This window comes from Nelumbo nucifera, chromosome 7 (genome assembly GCF_055504915.1).
Source record: "Nelumbo nucifera cultivar China Antique chromosome 7, China Antique-T2T, whole genome shotgun sequence".
Lineage (NCBI taxonomy): Eukaryota > Viridiplantae > Streptophyta > Magnoliopsida > Proteales > Nelumbonaceae > Nelumbo > Nelumbo nucifera.
Genome location: NC_142655.1, coordinates 56,552,158 through 56,575,015, shown reverse-complemented (window position 1 = coordinate 56,575,015; position 22,858 = coordinate 56,552,158). Strand labels below are relative to the sequence as shown.

Genomic DNA, 22,858 nt, shown 5'->3' with positions numbered 1-22,858 from the left:
AGGGGTTGTGATCAATGGACTCACACAAAGACATCCGCATACGTATCTCTTGGGAAGCGATGACAACGCCGAAGGGCAGATCACTACTGTAAAACTTGATGGAACAAATTTGCTTGAATGGTCTCAATCATCCAAGCTTACAATCAGTGGAAGAGGTAAGCTCGAATTTATTACCAGTAAGGAAGCTAAGCCGAATCTTGAAGATCCAAACTGTTCCATGAGATTACTATGAAAATACTCCTTTGCGTTGTTCGACTGGAAAATAAGAATCTCAGTCTGGAATTGAGTAAAAATCATGCGTTGAAAATCTTTTACAATCTTCAGCACCCCATCTCTAGATCGCATAGGATAAATACAGGTATACCTAGAGTAGTCATCAATTAAAGTAATGAAATACTTAAAGCCAATTTCAGAAGGTAAAGTAACAAGGCCCCAAACATCAGAATAGACGATGTGAAAAGGAAATTCATATCTTTTATTTCTTAAAGGAAATAACTTCTACAATGTTTACTCAATTGACATGTATGACATTGCAACTCATTTAATGATAAAGACTTAAAATAAATCTGGAAATATAACCTTTAACGACTCAAAAGAAAAATGACCAAGACGATTATGCCATAAGTAGGCTTGACTCTCACTAGGCAGACTCGAAGACTTTGCAACTATAAGAGTAGCTTGATTCTCTAACACGTAGAGACCATCCACCATACTTACTTTACCAATCGTCCTCCCTAAGGTCAAATCTTGGGACACATAAGAAGGAAAGAAGGTTACTGAGTAATTTAAAGAGTGAGTAATACTACTGATGGAAAGTAAATTTGTAGGCAATTTTGGAACATACAACACATTTGAGAGGGTAAGGCCAAATAGAAGGGAGATGGTTCCTTCATCGGCTATGATAGAGAATCAACCATCATCTAGTCTCACCTTATCTCTTCTAGAGAGGAGGTTATATGTCTGAAACAAATTTGACATACCAGTCATGTGATTTGAAGCTTCAGAGTTAATTGTTCAAGGGATTCAGATGTATGAGATGACACATGGTAGTAGCAGAGTTACCTGATGTAGACGCAAAAAAAGTAGGAGTAGGGCCAGAATCCACCTGACGAAGTGTCCTACCATATAGCTCCAAATGGTCACGAAAAGAATTGATAATCTCTTCCTTGGGATCAGAACTAGAGGGATGTCCTTGAGGTACCGTGGGAATAGTTTCTTGAGAGGCAACATTTGCTGAATTGTATTTCTTCTGATTCTACTGACTTGGCTTTTTTCCTTGATCAAATGCTGATTTTTTACTCAATTCCTTAGCCCACTTAGGCTTCCCATGGAGATCCCAACATGTGTCTCTAGTGTGCCTAGACTTTTGTCAGTGTGTACATTAAAGTTTGTCTTTATCATCCACCCTCTTTTGAAAGTCACCCTTCTTAAAAGAACCCCCTCCATTTCCACTTGTACCTCCCTTGACTACTAGGGCAACCAGTTCCCCGTTTGAACAATTCATCACACTTCTACTCTCCTCAGACTAGACTAAGGCATAGACCTCCTGGACTGAAGATAGGTCCTTGCTTCTCAATACCTGTACTCTGATAGACTCATATATAGGATTCAGCCCCAAGAGAAAAGCAAATACCCTCTGCTAGGAGACAAGGGACTTGTAAGCTTTTGCATCTTCATCACACTTCCAATTCATACTTTGATAATGGTCCAGCTCTTTCCAGATTGATGTCAAATCTGAGTAATATATTAAGAGACTCCTCTCCCCTTGCTTACAAGTGGATGATTTATCTTGCAATTGGTAGATCTCTGCATAGTGTCTTTGTTCTAAATAGGTAGATTTTGCTTGTTCCCATATTTCACAAGCTGTTTGAGCCCACATAAAAGTTTTCCTCACTTGTGGCAGCATGGACACCAAGAGCCACAACATCACCATACTATTCTCTTGATCCCATCTGTCATGTTCAGCACTTCTAGTCTTTGGTTCCTTCACCTTACCATTGATATACCCTATTTTTCCCATGGCAGTAATGTAGAGCTTAATTCCCCTGGACCATTCAAGGAAATTGAGTCCATCAAAGGGAATCACAACCACAAAGAAACTCATATCCATCCCCCCACTCTTTTCGTTTTGACTTACACTAACACCTGAAGTTGCAGAATTTTCAGAGGACATAATTCTGTTCACTATTCAGCTCCAAGTACACACCCAAGGGTCTGTCCTGACACAAATCAGTCCTAGAAACACACTAGAACTACAGTTCACATACTGCAGTCTGGACACAATCTGGACACAAACCAGCTCTATTTTTTCCCAAAAAACAAATTTTAGGTTATTTTTAGGGTTGAAACAGACTCCACAGTCACAGTCCACCACAATTCCAGACCATGTTATCACCTCAACCACCAGGAGGGACCATGAGCAATGTTGCCAGTCAAAAACAGGTCATTCGCGACCTACAGAATTCTCATTCTTAGGTATAAGGATCACACGATTGACAGAAAAAGGGTTAGAAACCGAATACACACTTCCTCACAGCATTTAGAAACTTCAGTATCTGTTTTTCTTGGTACACGACCTAGGGGGAGAAGAAAGAGGTAAAGAACTCTGCTGTATCAGTCAAAAGTTGATCCTTTTGATCTCGGTCTGAAGTAGGAAGCAAGAAGAAGAGAAAAAAATTGATCGATCTGTTCTTAATCCCAGTCGTTATGCTCTGCTACCGTATTAGAAGAAAAAAACAGTAGAAAAAATAAAAAAGAAGAAGAGGAGGAAGAGAGAAGAAAGAGTTGCGATCCAAAAATAGTTCTGGTGGTGCCAGAATTTATTAATATATATAGGGCAGCACTTAAAACAACCATAAAGACATATTTACCCCTTGTGGCACCTAGAACAGATAAAACTATCTATTCTAACACAAACCACCCTCTCAAAATTGTTTCCTGGAATCCCTTTGTGCATCTTAATGATCTCTCTTTTCTAACTCCATAAAAATAACCAATCAAAGAAAAAAAATCCATAGAAGCTTTTTTTTTGATAAATAAAATCATCTTCCATTAATTTAATGATTGGTTACATGAAAATACCCTTAGAGGCGCGAGGTGCCGCCTCTCCAAACAGCAAATACAAAAACTACAACAGAGATTACATGAATGTTGATGTTAAACAAGAGTTACAGTTGTGCCCAGAACAATATTTCCCTATTTATCCCTTGTTTTGCCAAGACAAATCGGCAAATGCATTAGCTGATCTACCAACCCACTGTACTGTTATAGACATATTTCTTGTCAGCCATTTGAATTTCTTTAACTCATTTTTGTAGCCCCAAGTGACATCCTCCGGATTATTTAACCAGTCCACCACTATTTTAGAATCTCCTTCAATCAGAAGCTGTTCCACTTCCACTTCTTTTGCAAGAAGTATTCCTTGTATCGCAGCTAACAGTTCTGCCTGGATAGAGTTCCCAACACCTAAAGGGCCATAGTAGAGTAAGACAACCTCTCCAGAGTCATTCCTCAGTACACCTCCCATCCCAGAGGGACCCGGGTTACCCTGGCTACTCCCATCAAAATTCAGCTTCAAAGAACCAAGAGGAGGGGGGACCCAGCTAGTCAATACCCTTACCTTGTAGGAGGAACAGCTTGCTACCAACTTCCAATCCTTCCAACAATCAATAAAAGAAAAATGGTTAAATAATTGTAGAGTCTTTAACCAATGTATTGACTTGTACATAATGCAGTCCTTTAAGGCTTGACTGCTCCTTCCTTTTTCTTGGAAGATCCTAGCATTCCTTTCTTCCCACTGTCCATAACAATACTGCTTGCGTGCACCTCCACATTTTCCTTCCTCTTTTATGGGGCCAAGAGAAAAAAGAAGGGTTAAAGATTGTGCTTACTTCTGCTGGCATATCCCAACTACACCCAGACAAAGATAGAAGCCAAACCCAGAGCTCTGTAGTTACACTACAAGTTAAAAATAGATGATTACAATCCTCACCATGAGATCTGCAAAGAATGCACGAGTTTGGTGAAATACAAAGGACGGGTCTTCTCTTTTGTAGGTTATCCATTGTGTTTACTTTACCATGCCACACTTCCCAACACAAGCCATAACCTTGGGGGGGACCGGCCTACACCAGACTTCTTTGGAAGGGAAACTTTGTTGAGAGGAAGTTTGGCAGAGGAAATTGAAAATGGAGCCACAAGAAAAAGACCCATTGGGGTGAATGGCCCAAATCCTTTTATTAGGTTTCGAGGGATCTAGCCAAACCTTATCAAGGAGACACAGAAGAGTAGACAAACACTCAATTTCCCCATCCCTTAACCCTCTTCGGAAACCAAAATCCCAAGATAACGCTGACAAATTTAAAATCAACGGAAGGAATTTTGAGATCACCTCTTTTTTATACAAAGAAACAAAGTACAAAGAAGGAAAAAGGTCTTTTAGAGGGAGATCTCCAACCCAAATGTCCTCCCAAAACCGAATAGAATTACTAGAACAAGCATCATGCCTGACACAACTGAGGAACTACAGAAGAATTTTCTGAATTGATTTCCATGGTGTGGCTAGGATAGCCCTCCTTGATGCACTAGCATCCCAACCACTCTCTGTACATCCATGAATACTCTTCACTACTTCGTGCCAGAGTCTATCTCGCTCCAAAGGCCACCTCCACAGCCACAAAGCTGAGTTTTTTTTTAAGCACATTCCCGAGCCCTAATCCTCCTTCCTCTTTGCTTCTACCCACAATCCCCCAATTAATTAAGTGATCTTTTATACCTTCTCCTGGTTCCCAAAGAAAATCTCTCATCAATTTTTCCAATTTCTTTGCTTCCCTAGATGATATCCTAAAGACAAAGAGGTAATAGGTAGGTAGATTCATGAGGGTAGCTTTTATCAAAGGGATCCTCCCACCCAAAGAGATATAATTTTTCTTCCACACAGCTAATCTCTTTTCGATCTTCTCCAAGACTAGGGTCCAGAACCTACTCTCCCTAGGGTTTGCTCCTAACGGAAGCCCTAAGTAGGACAAAGGCCAAGAAGAAATGGAACACTCAAGACAATCTGCAACTGCCTCAACCTCTTCAAAGTCTAGATTTACTCTGGCTATGCAGCTTTCTCCTAGATTGATTTTCAAATTGGGAACTCCTTCAAAAGCTCTAATCAATTCTTTCAGGTTTTCCACCTTCTCATTCGGTTTGTGCCTACTCTCCATCCCCTTATCACATCTTCCCTATCAGCCCTAGTTATAATTCAACTGAACACATCAGCTACCAAGGTAAAGAGAAAAGGTGAAAGTGGGTCCCCAAAAAATTATAAACAAAACTTTATTTCCTCTAGGTTATCATTGGATGGATTACAAAGACAACGAGAGAAGCTTGAGAGACATAATGAAGGACTCCCCCCCCCCCAACCATCAAATGTTTTTTCTTTCAATTTTATTCTTATTTCTTTTCATTTATTTCTTCATCTTGTAAGACAATTTTGGGGGATAAAACAAAAATCATGGGCCTAATTTTCTTCCCATTTTCTTTTCCTTATTAGGTTTTCTACCCAACTGCATTCTTGAAAATATATTTCCATCTTACTTTCTTTTCTTTTTTACTTTCTATGCAACCAAACACAGTCTAAGAAAATAAATAGACGAAAATTCAAAGCCTGAACTGCATCAAGAGTTTACTAAGAACTGTTTCACTAGGAACAATTTGATAATTTTGTGTCAATTACCTTACGGACAACTTTTGCTGCTGCAGCTACTCCTTTATCAATAAAATATCCTAAGGAAGTTGGATCCGCAACACGAACCTGATTTTAAGATATTGAAAACTATAAATCAAAAAAGAAGATGATTATCAGAAACCTTAGCAATGAGTAACAGAAGAAAGAGTCTCACCAATGCATTATCAACTCCATAGCAATCCAAATATCTCACACCTCTCATGGCCATATCCTCCAACAATCTTGAATATTTCAGAGCTGATTAATAAGTTCAATCAAAAAAAGAATCAGTATTTACTCACCAAATAGGAGGAAACCATGGGATTAAGATGCTGTAATAACCTAAAGATGATACCTGAGTAAACTCCCCCATTTCCATCTGGAGCCTTCGCTACCTGGCTTCAAAAAACACATATTAAATGTCTACTACAAGAGAAAAAGTATACTTCGAAAAAACTGTGCCTCCAAAAGATAGCAAAATAACATGATTATTGAATAGCAAAGAGTTATAGTATATATGAATCTCGAATTTTATTTCTCTTGCATGAGACCTAAAACCTGAGATTGGCATTACTAAAGGTTACAATCTATATAGAAGATTAACATTATAAAATTGTCTTCATGCAGTCTGCAGATCCTTATGAAACAGGAAAAATTAAGGAGATTATGAGGGTAAAGAAAGTGTAAAAGGAAGAGAAAGGGAGAAAAAAAAAGACAAATAGAAGAAAGAGGGAAGGGGAGGAAGGAGGAGAATCTCAAAACAAGGTTTATAATAGGAAAAGGAGACAATCAGAACTACTGCAGAGTCAGGAAGAGGAGAAAGGAAAGGAAAGAAATGAAGTAAACAAAACAAGGGAGGGGGAAGGAGAGGAGGTAACTTGCACTCCCCTCAAATTGTTCGAACTGATTCAGAGGTAATACAAGATGGGGAGGTTAATATAGAAAAGTTGGTAGAGAGGGAGGTTCAGATTGGGAAATCACTTGGATTAGTCTTCTGGGGTGGGGAAGGTTTTGCCAAAATTGCATTTGAGAAATTTGAGTAGAAGAAGAAAGAAGAGAAAGAGAGAAAAAGAGAAATCCTAGAGAAAAACAAGGGGTGGAACGAGGAAGAGGAAGAAGAGGAAAATTTGGACGAGAACGAGTAAAGAGGAATAGGACAGTGGGGGAGGGGGGAGGGGAAGAGGGATGAAGATTCTCAGTTGGAAGGTGGGAGGTTTGAGGAATGGAAAAGACGGAAATGGTAAGAAATTTAATTACAAACACCAAAACAGTTGTGGTATTGTTGGAGGAAACAAAATTGGAAAGTTTTGACTTGAGAATGAAACTGGATATTTGGGGAGAGGAGGGTGCAGAGTGGGTGGACTTACAAGCTTCGGGATTGTCAGGAGGGGTTGTGATAATTTGGAGTTCAGAAGTCTCCAAAGTTGATTTATTGGAAAATTTCTGGAATTCACTTGTGTTACAGCCTTGTAATGTAGATGCATTCTCAGTTTAAAATCCTGGACATGTAATTGAAGTATGTACTTGATGTTGGTGTGTCATCTAGACAACCAATGTGATAGGATGTAATCTTTGCTTTTAATAAATTTTCTTTCTTCTTGATTCTTCAAAAAAAATTAATCAGTTCTAGTTAGAAGACACTAACTTGGAAATAGGATCTACAAAATTCCACATCAATGAAATAGGAAACCAAGGTATCAAATCAAAATAGTGGATACCACTAGTAACTTGGAAAATAGGCAAGACCTTGGTTCTTACCAAACTTGGTCAACATTTCTCCTTTTCCACATTTTTCTTATGGAAACTGTTGCAGTCATCACTTCTTTGACAATATGACACTTAAAGGAACTATCCTAATCACTTCTTCCCTATTTCCTACTTATGTTCACTTTAAATTATTTCAATCATTGTTTCTTTAAAATCAACAGGAAGCATAATAATCATCTGGAACTGAAATTCTAGCATGCATAATTGAATTCATCCATGGATGCTATGTTGAGTTGAAAGCAAGCATAACGAGTGAGGTTGAAATACCAAAAGATCACTGGGCCATCTAATTAATATTTTCAGATTGCTCCAAACCATAAAAATAAAAATAGCATGTAAAGAAACAGGTCAAATCATACTTTATATGGACTCTCCATGATAAATCTGCCATCTTTAGAAATACAAGGTATAGTACCTTGTTGGAAGAATGTGACCTGCAGTAAAGAAAAAGATCTCCATAAGATAGAGAGCGAGAGAGCCAATAACAACAATAACGAAGTGTAGATATCTTACTTGATCAGGTTCAAGGCCAAAATATTTATGACTTTCAAAAAACTTGCGTGTAGCATCATCAGTGAATGGGCTAGTCATTATATACCAATGTATTGGCACAAAACCAGCTGAGCCTGCAGATAATAATATATAAGGAAAGAGATGAAAGAAAAACGTTAGGATTACAAGTGATACAAATTGGAATAAACTGAAAGTAGAGAAAGTAAAATCTTACCCTCATTTACAGATTGAGCTGCAAGTCTTTGAACGCATAAAATTCTTTCTGCTTGGAGTTGAAATAATGACTTTCCTGATGGAAGCCCAATGTCTAATATAATAGAAAGTAAAAGGTATAAGCAAATGGAACCATCTGAACTATAAGATGATCCAACATGGCAAACTACATTATTAAAATTTAAAAGCTGCAGGACTCTGTATATTAATGTTTTTTAAACCAATAAACACAGAACTGTCACTAGACTTCTGAAAAAAAAAAAGAGCCAAGATGTTATCAACAGTTTTGGATATACTATGTTTTCATAGTAACTATAAAGCTAATGAATGTTCTGATTTAAGATCCCAGATACAGATGGAATACACAGACGTAAATCTTCATTTCATAAAAGCCAGGATAAATATGTATCTGGATTTCCTACTCAATACTTAATATCATAATTTCTATTTTCAGTTCCCAAGGTACTTATCTTTTTTAAAACTTATATCCAATCAAATTTGAAGGAAATTATTATATTTATTTGTGAAAAATACCATTTGTATTTTTAGGGAGATAAGGCAACTGACAGTATAGGCATGAATTTGCTAAAGTGGACACAATGAACTGCCAACAGTTACACTGATGCATTATCCAAACAAGGAGCTAACAGGGAGAGATTATTCTGGGGTTTGGTCCAATAGGATAAATGATTGGGTGTTTCTGACACAAAACTATGTACATACTATTCTTTTGAAACAACTAATAAAGATTTACAGTTATTAGTAAAAAATATACTGTTTGTATTTTTCTATGGAAACAAATAAGTAAATTGTTATAAATTATGAGAACATTATTTTTTATCAGTAACATAACTGAGACATTATTGATTATGAAACCATTTTGATATACACCACCTACTCTCCAAGTGCATGAGATATAGATCTAGATCTAGATGACAACAAAATCTATCAAAACAGCAATTCAAGTAAGAAGCCAGTGACCTTATAATAAGTCTTAGAGTCCATGGTCCTTCCACCCCCAAAAGAAACCAAGTTCCAGCTACTTGGCAGTCCCCTTGAACAATTAAACACTCCAACCTGCAGCATATGCTAATTTTAATCCTTTGAGTAGTGCAACAAGCTTGGCCCTTGGAGGACTCTCTACTCCAACTGGGATAAATATGCATATGTTTACTGCATGATTTCTGAACTCTCCCCACACGAGATTGTCTTAGAGTACCCAGAGAATTTCCACCAGAATTAAGGTTTCATCATCATATGGGGTTGGCGACATAAATCTTGTCATCCCATTCCATTCCTTTTAGTTCCATATACATTGTTAAATTATGAGCCTTTAAATAATTTCTTATTACTTCAACCCATATCCTTTTTGTTCTTCTCCTTCAACTTGTAATAGATCACTTCTTACAGGTGCTGTACATAGTCTTCCATGCATACCACCAAGCCATCTTAGTCTAATTTCTCTCATTTTATCAACTATCGGAGCTACTCCTAGGCTCCTTCAATTAAATTAATTTCTGACCTTGTCCCTTATAGTTTGCCCCTTCGTCCATATCAAAATTAGCATTTTTTACTACACTCGTGTTTTGGATATGTTGTTATCCTACATTCATTTTCTGGCCTTACAACCATTTTATAAAAAAATTCCTTTTAGCCTACGTGGTACTTGTTTACCACATAAGACTCTCTTGACAGTAAATCTGATTGAAGGTTACAACAAAGAGAAGAGAAGAGAAGAGAAGAGGAGAGGAGAGAAGAGAAGAGAAGAAGGAAGGAAGAAATGTTGAGGCAATGGAACAGTGCTGGTGGCGCCAGCTTCATTATAATATATAGGGTGAAAAAATAAGAAGGGAAATGACCCTTCTGCCCCTACTAAGTGATAGTACAATAATAGATTAAAATAAAAAAGGATTTAATCAGCCAAACAGACCCTAACAAACATAAAATCAATTATTTTAACACTTTCAACACTCCCCCTCAAGTTGGAGCATAGATGTCAATCATGCCCAACTTGTCACACAAATCATTATGCCGCACATCATGAAGGCCTTTGGTGAAGATGTCTACAAGTTGTTCTTCTGAGCTAACATATGGGGTGCACACTTCTCCACTTACAAGTTTCTCTATAATAAAATGCTTGTCCACTTCAATGTGTTTCGTCCTATCATGGAAGACTAGATTAGCTGCAATGTTGATAGCAGCCTTATTGTTGCAATAGAGTGACATAGGGTTGCTAACTATAAAACCCAATTCTCCTAATAGATTTCTTATCCACATGATTTCAGCAACTCCATGAGACATAGCTCTGTATTCTGCTTCAACACTAGACCTAGCCACCACACTTTGCTTCTTACCTCTCCATGTGACTAGGTTTCCCCCTACAAAGGCACAATATCCACTGGTAGACTTTCAGTCATCAACTGCCCTTGCCCAATCAGCATCAGTATATACCTCCACCTTTAAATGTCCATGTTTCTGGAACAGAAAACCAGCTCCAGGAAACTTCTTGAGGTATCTGAGGATCCTTTCTGCAGCTTCAAGGTGAGTTGTCTTAGGATTGGCATGAACTGATTAAGGACACCCACTGCATAAGCAATATCAGGCCTGGTCATAGACAAATACAAGAGTCTCCCTACAAGTCTCTGAAACTTCTTCACATCTTTCAAGAACTCTCCCTGACTGTCTCCCAGATGATGGTTAGGTTCAATTGGTGAGTGAAGAAAACTGAAGAGAAGAGAGTTGAGGGTTTCGCAATGAGGGTCTGAGAAGAGGATTTCGAACTCACTCTCTCTCAGTCCCCTAACACTGTTTTATTAGAAATATTTGAATAATTACAAGGAGGCCCTTAGTTGGGCAAGAAATTGCACAAAATTTAATATTGACTGGATGGACCCAGAATAAGGCCCATTACAGAAAAGAAACATAAATAACAAGAAAGAATAAGCAACCTATGGGCCATTCGGCCCATCTTCTCTACACTCCCCCTCAAGCTGAGCATAGATGTCAATCATGCCAAGCTTGCTGGTATCATGCTGAAGTTTTGCCTTTGGTGAGAAAATCTGCCAACTGTCCTTCAGATGTGATGAAAGGAATACACACTTCACCCGAAGAGACCCTTTCCCTAATAAAGTGTCGATCAACTTCAATATGCTTGGTTCTATCATGTTGCACTGGGTTGTGAGCAATGTTGTTGGCAGCCTGATTATCACAGTACAACATCATTGCCTTGTCATATTCAACTCCAAGTTCTTCCATCAAAGATTTTAGCCATAATAATTCAGAAACCCCATGTGCCATGGCCCTGTATTCTGCTTCAGCAGAAGACCGAACAACAACCGATTGTTTCTTGCTTCTCCAAGAAACAACATTACCAGCTACCAAGCTGCAATACCCAGAGGTAGATCTTCTGTCATCAATGTTCCCGGCCCAGTCAGCATCGGTGTAGGCTTCAAGTTTCATATGACCATGCTTGGCAAACATAATACCCTTTCCTGGGGAGCCCTTCAAATAACATAGGATTCTCTCTGCAGCTGCCATATGAGTGTCTCAGGGAGCATGCATGAATTGGCTAATGCAACTGACTGCATATGCAATATCTGGCCAAGTCATGCATAGGTACAAAAGTTTCCCAAGAAGTCTCTGAAAGATTCCTTTGTCTTCTAACAATGTCCCTTCTGAGGCTGAGAGTTTATGACTCATATCAATAGGAGTAGCAACTGGTCTAGCACCCATCTTTCTAGTTTCAGAGAGTAAGTCAAGAACATACTTCCTTTGGGAGATAAGAATCCCGTCCTTGGATCGAGCCACTTCTATGCCAAGAAAGTATCTCAATTCCCCCAAATCTTTAATCTCAAACTCTGTATGTAGAAAAGATTTTAGATCATGAATTCCTGAGGCATCATTACCAGTCACTACAATATCATCTACATACACAATGAGATATACTACCAGAGGTCCACTCCTCTTCACAAAAAGAGTATGATCAGACTGTGTTTGCACATAACCAAAGTTAACAAGTGCTATTCTAAATCTCTCAAACCATGCTCTAGGGGACTGTTTTAGTCCATAAAGAGATTTTTTCAGCCTGCATACCTTCCCTTTCATATTAGTTCCATACATCCCTGGAGGAAGAGACATGTAAACCTCCTCATGTAACTCACCATTCAGAAATGCATTCTTCACATCCAATTGATAAAGGGGCCAGTCAAAGTGAGCAGCTAAAGATAGAAGAACCCTCACAGATGTCATCTTGGCAACAGGTGCAAAAGTCTCTAAATAATCAATCCCATATGTCTGTGTATAGCCTTTTGCAACCAGCCTGGCCTTGTACCTTTCAATGGTGCCATCAGCTCTGTATTTGATAGTAAAGACCCACTTGCAACCAACAGGATCCTTCCCTTCAGGCAAATCCACCACTTCCCATGTGTCATTCTTGTGTAGGCATCGACTTCAGATCTCATAGCATCCCTCCATTCTGGAATCTTAAGAGCTTCTGACATAGACCTGGGAATAGGATGAGAAGCAACAGAAGAGAGATAGGCAAAGTATGAAGGTGAAAGCAAACTGTAAGAAAGGTGCTTGGAAATGCAGTGTGCAGTGCACTTCCGTTTTCCTTTTCTAACAACAATGGGAATATCAAGGTCAGGAAAGGATGAATCCAAAGGTGTTGAAACAGTATCTGTTGTCTCTTCTGTGATTGGAAGTGTATGAGGCTCATGTGTTGTAGGAGAAACAACCTGCACATTTCTAGATCTTTGCCTGTGATACACCTTGGGATTGAAGATAGGACGAGGAGGTAGAGTACTGGGACAAGGAGAATGGAGCGACTGATCCACCCTTGATTCATTTGAAGGAGAGGCAGATACATCAAGAGACTCAATAGGGACAGGAAGAGGAAGAGCAAACACCTGTGTCAAATTCTCCCCTTGTGGACAATGTCCTTCTAGAGAGGAACCATAAAAGGGGGAAAGCTCATCAAAGGTGACATCCATTGAGACATACCGATTGCCAGACTTTGGATCAAAACAACAATAACCCTTCTGTGTGGGGGAATAACCAAGGAAGATACACTTTTGAGCTTTGGGATAAAATTTATGCCTTTGGACACTTGGAACATGTACATAACAGGTGCAACCAAAGACACGAATAGGAACAGGAAAAAGATCCTTGTCCGGATGAAGAAGAGTGAAGGGAGACTTAAACCCCAAAACCCTGGATGGCATGCGGTTTATAAGGTAGGTAGCAGTAAGTACAGCATCACCCCAAAACCTGGTAGGAACATGTGAGGCAAATAAGATACTTCTTGCAACCTCAACAATATGCCTGTTTTTCCTCTCAGCAACCCCATTTTGTTCTGGGGTCCTAGCACATGAGCTTTGATGAATAACCCCCATGTCAGAAAGATAGCAGGATAGGTTTTTCTCAAAGTATTCTTTTGCATTGTCTGATCTAAAGATCTTAATCCTGGTATCAAATTGAGTTAGAACAAATTCATGGAATTGTTTTACAAGTTTTGGAACTTCATCACGGGATTTCATCAGGAATATCCAAGTGAACCGTGAAAAGTCATCAATAAAAAGGATAAAATATTTGTAGCCACCCATGGAGGGTAAGTGGTAAGGTCCCCACACATCAGAATGCACAATATTAAAAGGAATAGAAGATCTTTTATTGCTCAAAGGATAATTGCTTCTACAATGCTTTGACAATTCACAAGACTCACAATGTAGACTGGACAGACTAATTCCCTTAAACAGTTCAGGGAATAGATGACTCAAGGCAGAAAAAGACAGATGACCAAAACGATAATGACACAACATAATCCGACTAACAGACTCTGAAGAGACAGATCCAAGAGCAACATTCCCAAGATGATCAGTGCATTGTCCCGGAGTATTAAGCAGGTATATTCCGTTCGCCTCATGGCCACTCTCAATCACCTTCTGAGACTCCAGATCCTGAAAAACACAGTAGGAAGGAAAAAAAGTTACACAATAGTTTAGTGACTTGGTTAAACTACTCACAGACAACAGATTTGTATTTAGTTTAGGTACATGAAGGGTAGAAGGTAGGTACAAGGAATTCGTAGCCTTGATGGTTCCCTTACCAGAGATAGGGGCAAGTGAACCATCAACTAAAGTGATTTTATCACGTTCAGGAAGTCATATGAAACAAACAAGGTAGACAGATTGGTCATATGGTCAGAAGCACCTGAGTCAATAATCTAAGGAATCTTGAGATTACCTGAAGAGGTAGCATGATTGGCAGAAGCCCTTATACCTGAATGAGCAAATGCTGAAGTAGTAGAATTTCCTGAAGGGTTGGAAGGAGAGGTCACATCACTCAGCTGGCTGATCATCTTCCCAAACTTTTCATATTCTGCTCTCATGGCTGCCAACTGTGCAGAAGCAGACATCTCTTCACTATCTGGCTCAGCAGCTACATTTGCACTTCCTGATCTTTTACTATCATGTTTTTTTCTGAAACCGAATGGGAACAAGATTAGGATGTAACTTCCAGCACTTGTCTTTGGTGTGCTTCGGCTTCTTGCAGTACTCACATATAACTTCTTTCTTTCCTGTGCCACTAGAAGTTCTAGCATTACCTTTAGGTTTAATCCCCATATTGGCAAAGTGATCATTAATATCAGCCCCTTGAACCTGAACAGCCCTTCTGCTCTCTTCACTACTCACTGCATAAGCTTGTGACAAAGAGACACACTCCTTGGAAAGAATATTCTGTTTTGTGATATCATATTCTGGGTTTAGTCCAGTTAAGAACTCAAAAACCCTGTTCCTTTCAACCAATTTTCTGTAGGTCTCTGCATCATTGGTGGTGTCCCAAGTTACAGCTTCTATTAGGTCAATCTCTTGCCATAGGGACGGACTTAAGGGTTGAGAAATATACAGCAAGAGGTTTCTCTCCTTGCCTTAAATTCTTTACATCACTTCTCAATTTATATGCCCGGGCCACATTGAGTTTTTGGGAATAGGTTTCTGCAACACTGTCCCAAATTTCCTTTGTTGAATTCATCCATATGTTGTGTTGACTGATTTGTGACTGCATTGAGTTCACAAGCCACCCAATGACAGTGTAATTTTCTTGCATCCACTTCTCGTAGGATGGATCATCTTCTGGGGGAGCCTTCTTACTCCCAGAAATGAACCCCCACTTTCCTCTGCTACATACATGAATCTTTACTGATTGTGACCATGCCAGATAATTAGTTCCATCTAGTTTAATTGTGGTCACAGTCAATAAGGAGTCACTTGGAGTCCCCTGAACCAAGTCCATATTCAGCACCACTTTTGTTTTCAAACTCTGAGGAGTACATCATGTAAACACTCCAAATATGATTTCAGATGACTTCTACAAGTATACTGAATAAGGACAAGCAAGAACAGAGTTCAGCTGACCACAAGAAGGCAATACACTGAGTTCAGCCTTCAAGAAGTAAAATAGAAACTTCTAGATACTCAGCCGAAGTACCCTTTTCAAATCTGGACTTCAAAGTAAATACCACTTGGCACTCAGCCGAAGTACCCTTTTTACAAACACAGTGTGGGCAATAGAGACAACCCCACTGTCAAGAGGAGAAAAAAGGCCTCAAGAACAATTCGTACAGCCCCCCAAGAACAGCCAGATATAAGCAACAATCCACAGCCTTGTTACAGGGATGTTTCGGCTGTTTGACAGTCCAATAAGGAGTGAAAAACAGCCTAGAAATTTCTGGGTTAAACCAGATTCAATGGCAGTCGAAGGTAGTACAGAACAACCAAAGCTTTCGAACAGTTCAACAGTCTAAACACAGTCGAAAGCAATAAAGAACAACCAAAAGAAAACTGAACCCAAAAATCTGAGTACAACTTACAGTTTCGAACCAGAAATCTGAGTACAACTTACAGGTTCGAACCAGAAATCTCAGTACAACTTACAGTTTCGAACTAGAAGAAAACTGAACCCAGAAATCTGAGTACAACTTACAGTTTTGAGCTTCAACAGAACCGAACTGTTCCTCTTCCCCTTTTTCTTTTCTCTGATTCTTCCTGGCCACCGAACCACTTCTCCAAGAGATTCAAGTCTTGGGCACTTCCAATGACCTCCAAGAATCAGGCAACACGAGTCAAGCTTCCAGCCCTAGGATACTGAAGTTCAGGTATGCTCTGATACCATGAAGAAAACTGAAGAGAAGAGAGTTGAGGGTTCGGCAATGAGGGTCTGAGAAGAGGATTTCGAACTCACTCTCTCTCAGCCCCCTAACACTGTTTTATTAGAAATATTTGAATAATTACAAGGAGGCCCTTAGTTGGGCAAGAATTTACACAGAACTTAATATTGACTGGATGGACCCAGAATAAGGCCCTTTACAGAAAAGAAACATAAATAACAAGAAAGAATAAGCAACCTATGGGCCATTCGGCCCATCTTCTCTACAGTGAGTCAATTGGTCTCACCCCCAGTTAGACTGTATCTTCTAGTAGATCTAGTACATATTTTCGTTGGGAAATAAAGATGCTCTTGTGAGAGCGGGCAACTTCAAATCCAAGGAAATAACGTAAGGGGCCTAGATCTTTCACCTCAAATTGAGTGGCTAAGAACTTTTTTAGTCTCTGTATTTCAACCTCCCAATCTCCTGTGATCACTATGTCATCCACATACACAATTAGAGCTGCAATTTTCCCTTCACCTTTCTTTACAAATAGTGTGTGATCTGACTAGCATTGTTTGAACCCCATCTATTGAACTACTGAGTGGAACTTACTAAACCAGGCCCGAGGAGATTGTTTCAACCCATATAAAGATTTTTTTAGCTTGCACACTTTCTGTTCACTGCCTTTAGCACAAAAACCTGGAGGTTGGGTCATGTACACTTCCTCTTCTAAGTCACCATTCAAGAAAACATTTTTTATGTCCAATTGGTGAAGTTCCCAGTCAAGATTTGCCGCCAGTGAAAGGAGATTTCTAATAGAGTTCATCTTGGCTATTAGGACAAAAGTCTCTGCATAGTCCACTCTATATACTTGTGTAAAAATTTTTGCCACCAGTCTGGCCTTGTACCTTTCAACAGTTCCATCAGCCTTGTGTTTCACTGTGAACACCCACTTACACCCCACTAGTTCCTTCCCTTCAAGAAGGCCCACCAACTCCCAAGTGCCATTTTTGTGTAATGCATCAATCTCTTCCTTCATTGCATTTGTCCATTCAGGTTTGGATAAATCTTTTGCCACATTCTTAGGAACGGGGATATTGTCAACAAAAGAGAGGAATGCACGATATGAAGATGAAATATGATCATAGGACACAAAGTGAGGGATAGGAACATCAAGATCTAACACCCTTTCTCTTAGCAATAGGAACATCAAGATCATTAATGGTAGGGGAAATCAACATTGAGAGGAACAGGCATATCAATAGAAGCAAGTGTACCTGGCTGATGGGAAGGATCAACCTCCAGTGAAGCCGATGATGTTGGTTGCATAGTGTCAAGTTCCACGGCTCTTGAACTCTGCTAGCTTTTGTGGCGGCGAAGAAAAACACAAAATGGAGGAGGGTCAGGTAGAGGAGGTAGTTGAGTCTGAGCCCGTTTCTCCTCAACCCTATTCCCCCCTTGAAGAGAAACCGAGAAAAAAGGTTGATTCTCAAAGAATGACACATCTATTGAGACATAGTACTTACGAGAGACGAGATCATAGCAATGGTACCCCTTTTGAGATAGAGGGTAACCAAGGAAGACACAAGTAATAGCACGAGGATCAAGTTTACCCCGAGTAGGTGACAAGTTATGAACAAAGCAACGACACCCAAAAACACACATTGGAATGGGAAACAACGGAGTTGTAGGAAACAAAAGTTGATGTGGGGCCTTATACTCTAGTAACTAAGAGGGCATACGGTTGGTGATGTATGTAGCACACAGAACAACATTCATCCAAAAGCGCTTCGGAACATTCATATGGATTAACAAGCCACGAGCTACTTCAAGAAGATGACGGTTTTTTCTTTTAGCAACACCGTTTTGTTGAGGTGTCCTAGCACAAGAGCTTCGTTGAAGTGATCCACTCGAAGCAAAGAATTCTGTGAGATCACTATGGAAGTATTCCTTTGCATTGTCCGACTGGAAAATATGGATTTCAGTTTGGAACTGAGTGAACACCATGCGTTGAAAGTCTTTCACAGTTTTAGGCACTTCCTCTCTAGATCGCATAGGGTAAACCTAGGTGCATCTAGAATAATCATCGATCAAGGTAATGAAGTACTTATATCCAACCTTAGTAGGTAGAGTAACAGGGCCCCAAACATCAGAATAAACAATATGAAACAGAAATTCAGATCTTTTATTTCTCAAAGGAAAAGAGCTTCTACAATGTTTACTCAATTGACATGTTTGACACTGCAATTGACTCACTGACAAAGACTCAAACAACTTTGGAAACATAACTTTTAACGACTCAAAAGAAAGATGACCAAGATAACTATGCCGTAAATAGGCTTGACTCTCATTGGACAAACTCAAAGACTCTATAGCCACAAGACCAGCTTTATTCTCCAACACGTAGAGGCCATCCACCATGCTTCCTCTACCAATCGTTTCCCCGAGGCCAAATCCTGAAACACACATGAAGACGGATAGAAAGTAACTGAATAGTTCAAGGAGTGAGTAATATTACTAATGGAAAGCAGATTTATAGGTAATTTAGGAACATGTAGTACGTTAGAAAGGGTAAGGCCGAGTGGGAGAGATATGGTTCCTTGGCTGGCTATGGTGGAGAAAGAGACATCAGCTAGTCTCACCTTATCTCTCCTAGAGAGAAGATTGTATGCCTGAAATAAATTTGACTTACCGGTCATGTGGTTTGAGGCTCCAGAGTCAATTACCCAAGGGGAATCAAAGGTATGAGATGACACATGGAAGGCAGTGGCAGTGTTACCTGAAGCAGATGCAAAAGAGGTAGGAGTAGGACCAATATCCATCTAGCAAAGAGTCCTACCATATAACTCCAAATGGTCACGGAAGGAGTTGATGATCTCTTCCTTAGGGTCAAAACTGGGATGCCTTTCCTGAGTTACCATGAGACCAGTCTCTTGAGATGCCATATTAGCTGAGTTATACCTTTTCTGATTCTGCTGACTTGGTTTCTTGCCCTGATCAGTTGTTGACTTCTTATCCAAATCCTGTGCCCATTTAGGTTTTCCATGGAGATCCCAACAGGTATCCCTGGTGTGTTTTGCCTTCTGGCAGTGAATGCATCAAAGCTTACTCTTATCATCTGTTCTCTTTTGAGAGTCACCCTTCTTAGAATCACATCCAACATTAGTATCTGAACTTCCCCAGACAACTAGAGCAACTGGCTCCCCCTCTATAGAATTCATCACATTTCTTCTACTTTCTTCTGACTGAACCAAGGCATAAACCTCCTGAACTGATGGTAAGTCTTTACTTCCCAAGATCTGCACCCTAATGGGCCCATATGAAGGATTCAGCCCCAAGAGGAAGGCAAATACCCGTTGTTGAGATACAAGTGATTTGTATGCCTTTGCATCCTCATCAGACTTCCAGTTAACATTCTGATAGTGATCAAGTTCTTTCGATATCGATGTCAGATCCGAATAGTACACTGAGAGACTCCTTTCTCCACGCTTATATGTGGACGATTCAGCTTGCAGTTGGTATATCTTGGCATAGTGTCTCTGCTCTGAATAGGTGGACTTTGCTTGTTCCCATATTTCACAAGCGGTTTCAGCTCACATAAAAGTTTTTCTCACCTGTGGCAGCATGGAAACCAAGAGCCAAGACCTCACCATACTATTTTCTTGGTTCCATCTATCATATTCAGCACTTCCGCTCTTCGGTTCCTTCACTTTCCCATTGGTGTATCCTATTTTTCCCCTAGCAGTGTAGAGTTTTATTCCGCTAGACCATTCAAGGTAATTCAGACCATCAAAGGGAATGACAGCCATGGGGAAACTCATATCCATTCCCCCACTTATCCCATTTTGATTTCTAGAAATCCCTGAAGTAGCAGAATTCTTAGAAGACATGGTCAACACAGATTTTTTTTATCAAAAAACTTCAACTTAGGATCCCTCCTTATATCAAAACAAAAAACTCCACACACAACAAGTGATTAGTCCACCCACACTGCAGTTTTTGGACTTAATCTGAGCACAAGACCAGCACCAATTTCCAGAATAAACAAGATGACAGATCTGATTTTCAGACCTGTACGGAGTAGCAGTCCCAGCCTACTAGTTTTCTCAGCAGGTCTACAAGCAATAATCACAAGGGGAGATCCTTACACACAAGGCATCAAGCCAACAAGTAGAGAAAACAGGTCATACGTGACCTACAGCAGCCTTTCACAGGTACAGGATCACACGATCCAAAACAAACAGAGGAAAAACCTCACAAGGGTGTGCCAACATTCAGTGGTTCAGGTCCATTCATTTTCCTCTTGGTACACAACCAAGGGAAGAGAAGAAAAGAAAAGAAAAGAAATGGGGCGGTACCAGTTGCAGGTCTGATTCGAACAACCCAGATGTACTCCTCTGTTCTGCCCAGATTCAGCAGCTTGGAGAAGACACTTGATCGCCCAGTTCAATGATCACGCTCTGATACCATCTTGACAGTAAATCTGATTGAAGGTTAACGCAAAGAGAAGAGAAGAGAAGAGAAGAGGAGAGGAGAGGAGAGAAGAGAAGAGAAGAAGGAAGGAAGAAGTGTTGAGGCAATGGAACAGTGCTGGCGGCGCCAGCTTCATTATAATATATAGGGCGAAAAAATAAGAAGGGAAATGACCCTTGTGCCCCTACTAAGTGATAGTGCAATAATATATTAAAATAAAAAAAAGCTTTAATCAGCCAAACAGACCCTAACAAACATAAAATCAATTATTTTAACACTTTCAACAGACTCCAAATGCACCACTCCATTTTGACCATCCACAAAAACTGAGTTTTACTTTCCCCATTCCAGTCACATCGCATTGTCAAGATACAACCTATCTTTGATGAAAAAACCAGCCACTGTGGACCATCAAGATTGGGTCCACTGTAACTCCTTTGTACTCCTTTCTAAGCATCACCCTATGTGCCACTCTTATCATACAAAAGTCAATAACAGTATTTGAATCTTGACTTTTTTTCAGAAGTACTCATTATACACTAATATCTAGTATCTATTAATATCAGTATCATGTCTTGTCCGCACAATTATGGTTAAGCATGTTGAGATACCCGGTGTCATAGGTTGCTTCTGAAATAGAGAGAGTTTGTTCATTGAAATTACACACTGTAGTTGCATGCATATCAATGCTAAATCTGAATCATGAGAGGACAATCAGATTAGATTAACATTTGTTCTAACATTTTCTCCCACTCCTAGCTTGGGTTTGAAGTTTACTGCAGTTGTATAAAGGCTTATGTTTTCTAAGATTTTGGGACAATCAGTTAGCATCTTTTCATTCCATTCACTATATCTTAGCATTGGAAACAAATCCATTCCTTGTCCTCTTTATAACATGTAGTCTACACTCTACAGATTATCATCATCTGTTACAAAATCAGATATGTTCTTAGACCTAGTTTATTTTGCTGATGTCCATCAGATGAAACCTACACACTTAAAAAGGAAGATAAAACAATATTCAAATCAGAATTATTTGAAGAGGAATCATGATTCACCCAAAAGGAAGATAAAACAATATTCAAAATCATCTTCACCAGAGCATCACCTCAAAGAGTACCAAAATCAACCCCCACCCCATAAAGAGAAAAAGAAAAATAGAAAATTCTTTGCAACTCTCATTCTTGAATTTCTAATAGTAGTCGATCAAGACTACAATCTGTCTTGAATTTAAGAAGAAACAAATATTAATTTGAAGAGGATAAGAAGAAAAGAAGTACACGAAGAGGAATTCAGAAGAAGAGAGAGAGGGTTATAACTTCTGCCGACCCACTCTTATGATTTATATAAATGTTTGACTAACTGTAAAAGGGCTGAATTGCCCTTACTGCTTACATGGAAAAAAGAATAAAAGAAAACTAATAATAAAAACTGAAATAAGTACCAACTAATACACTGTCATAACTAACTAAAATATTACTGCCATACGAACACAGTGGGGACCACATCAGTGGGGTCCACATCAGTGTTCTCTACACTCCCCCTCAAGTTGGGAATAGATATTTATCATTCCCAACTTGCATAGGTCTACCTCTAACTTCTTCCTTGGAACAACTTTGGTGAGAAGATCTCCGAGCTGCATGCTGGAGGTGATATACGGAAGACACTTCTTGAGATGAAACCCTTTTTCTAACAAAATGTTGGTCTACTTCAATATGCTTAGTTCTGTCATGCTGTACCGGATTATGGGCTATATTAATAGCAGCCTGATTATCACAGTACAACATTAAGGGCTTCTCATAAGCAACACCCAACTCCTCAAATAGTGATTCAACCATAGGATTTCAGCCACACCATTTGCTATGGACCTATATTCAGCTTCAGCACTGGAACAAGAAACAAAACTTTATTTCTTACTCCTCCAAGAGACAAGGTTACCTCCTACAAAAGCACAATAGTATACCTCTACCTGGGCACCTCTTCAAATATGCTAATATCCTCTCAACTGCAAGTTGGTGAGTGGTTCTAGG

At 39.5% G+C, this 22,858-nt stretch overlaps 1 protein-coding gene across 1 annotated transcript in view; it reads right to left on the bottom strand.

Moving 5' to 3' along the window:
* Positions 1–22,858, bottom strand: part of LOC104599693 (UDP-N-acetylglucosamine diphosphorylase 1-like) — a 42,053-nt gene that overhangs the window by 5,826 nt on the left and 13,369 nt on the right. Inside the window, exons 5-10 of the mRNA XM_010262329.3 lie at positions 8,208–8,300; positions 7,994–8,106; positions 7,840–7,914; positions 6,069–6,108; positions 5,889–5,971; positions 5,723–5,800 (exon numbers count right to left, since the gene is read on the bottom strand). Of these exons, the coding sequence (XP_010260631.1) occupies positions 5,723–5,800; positions 5,889–5,971; positions 6,069–6,108; positions 7,840–7,914; positions 7,994–8,106; positions 8,208–8,300 (482 nt within the window). The remainder of the gene's footprint in view (positions 1–5,722; positions 5,801–5,888; positions 5,972–6,068; positions 6,109–7,839; positions 7,915–7,993; positions 8,107–8,207; positions 8,301–22,858) is intronic.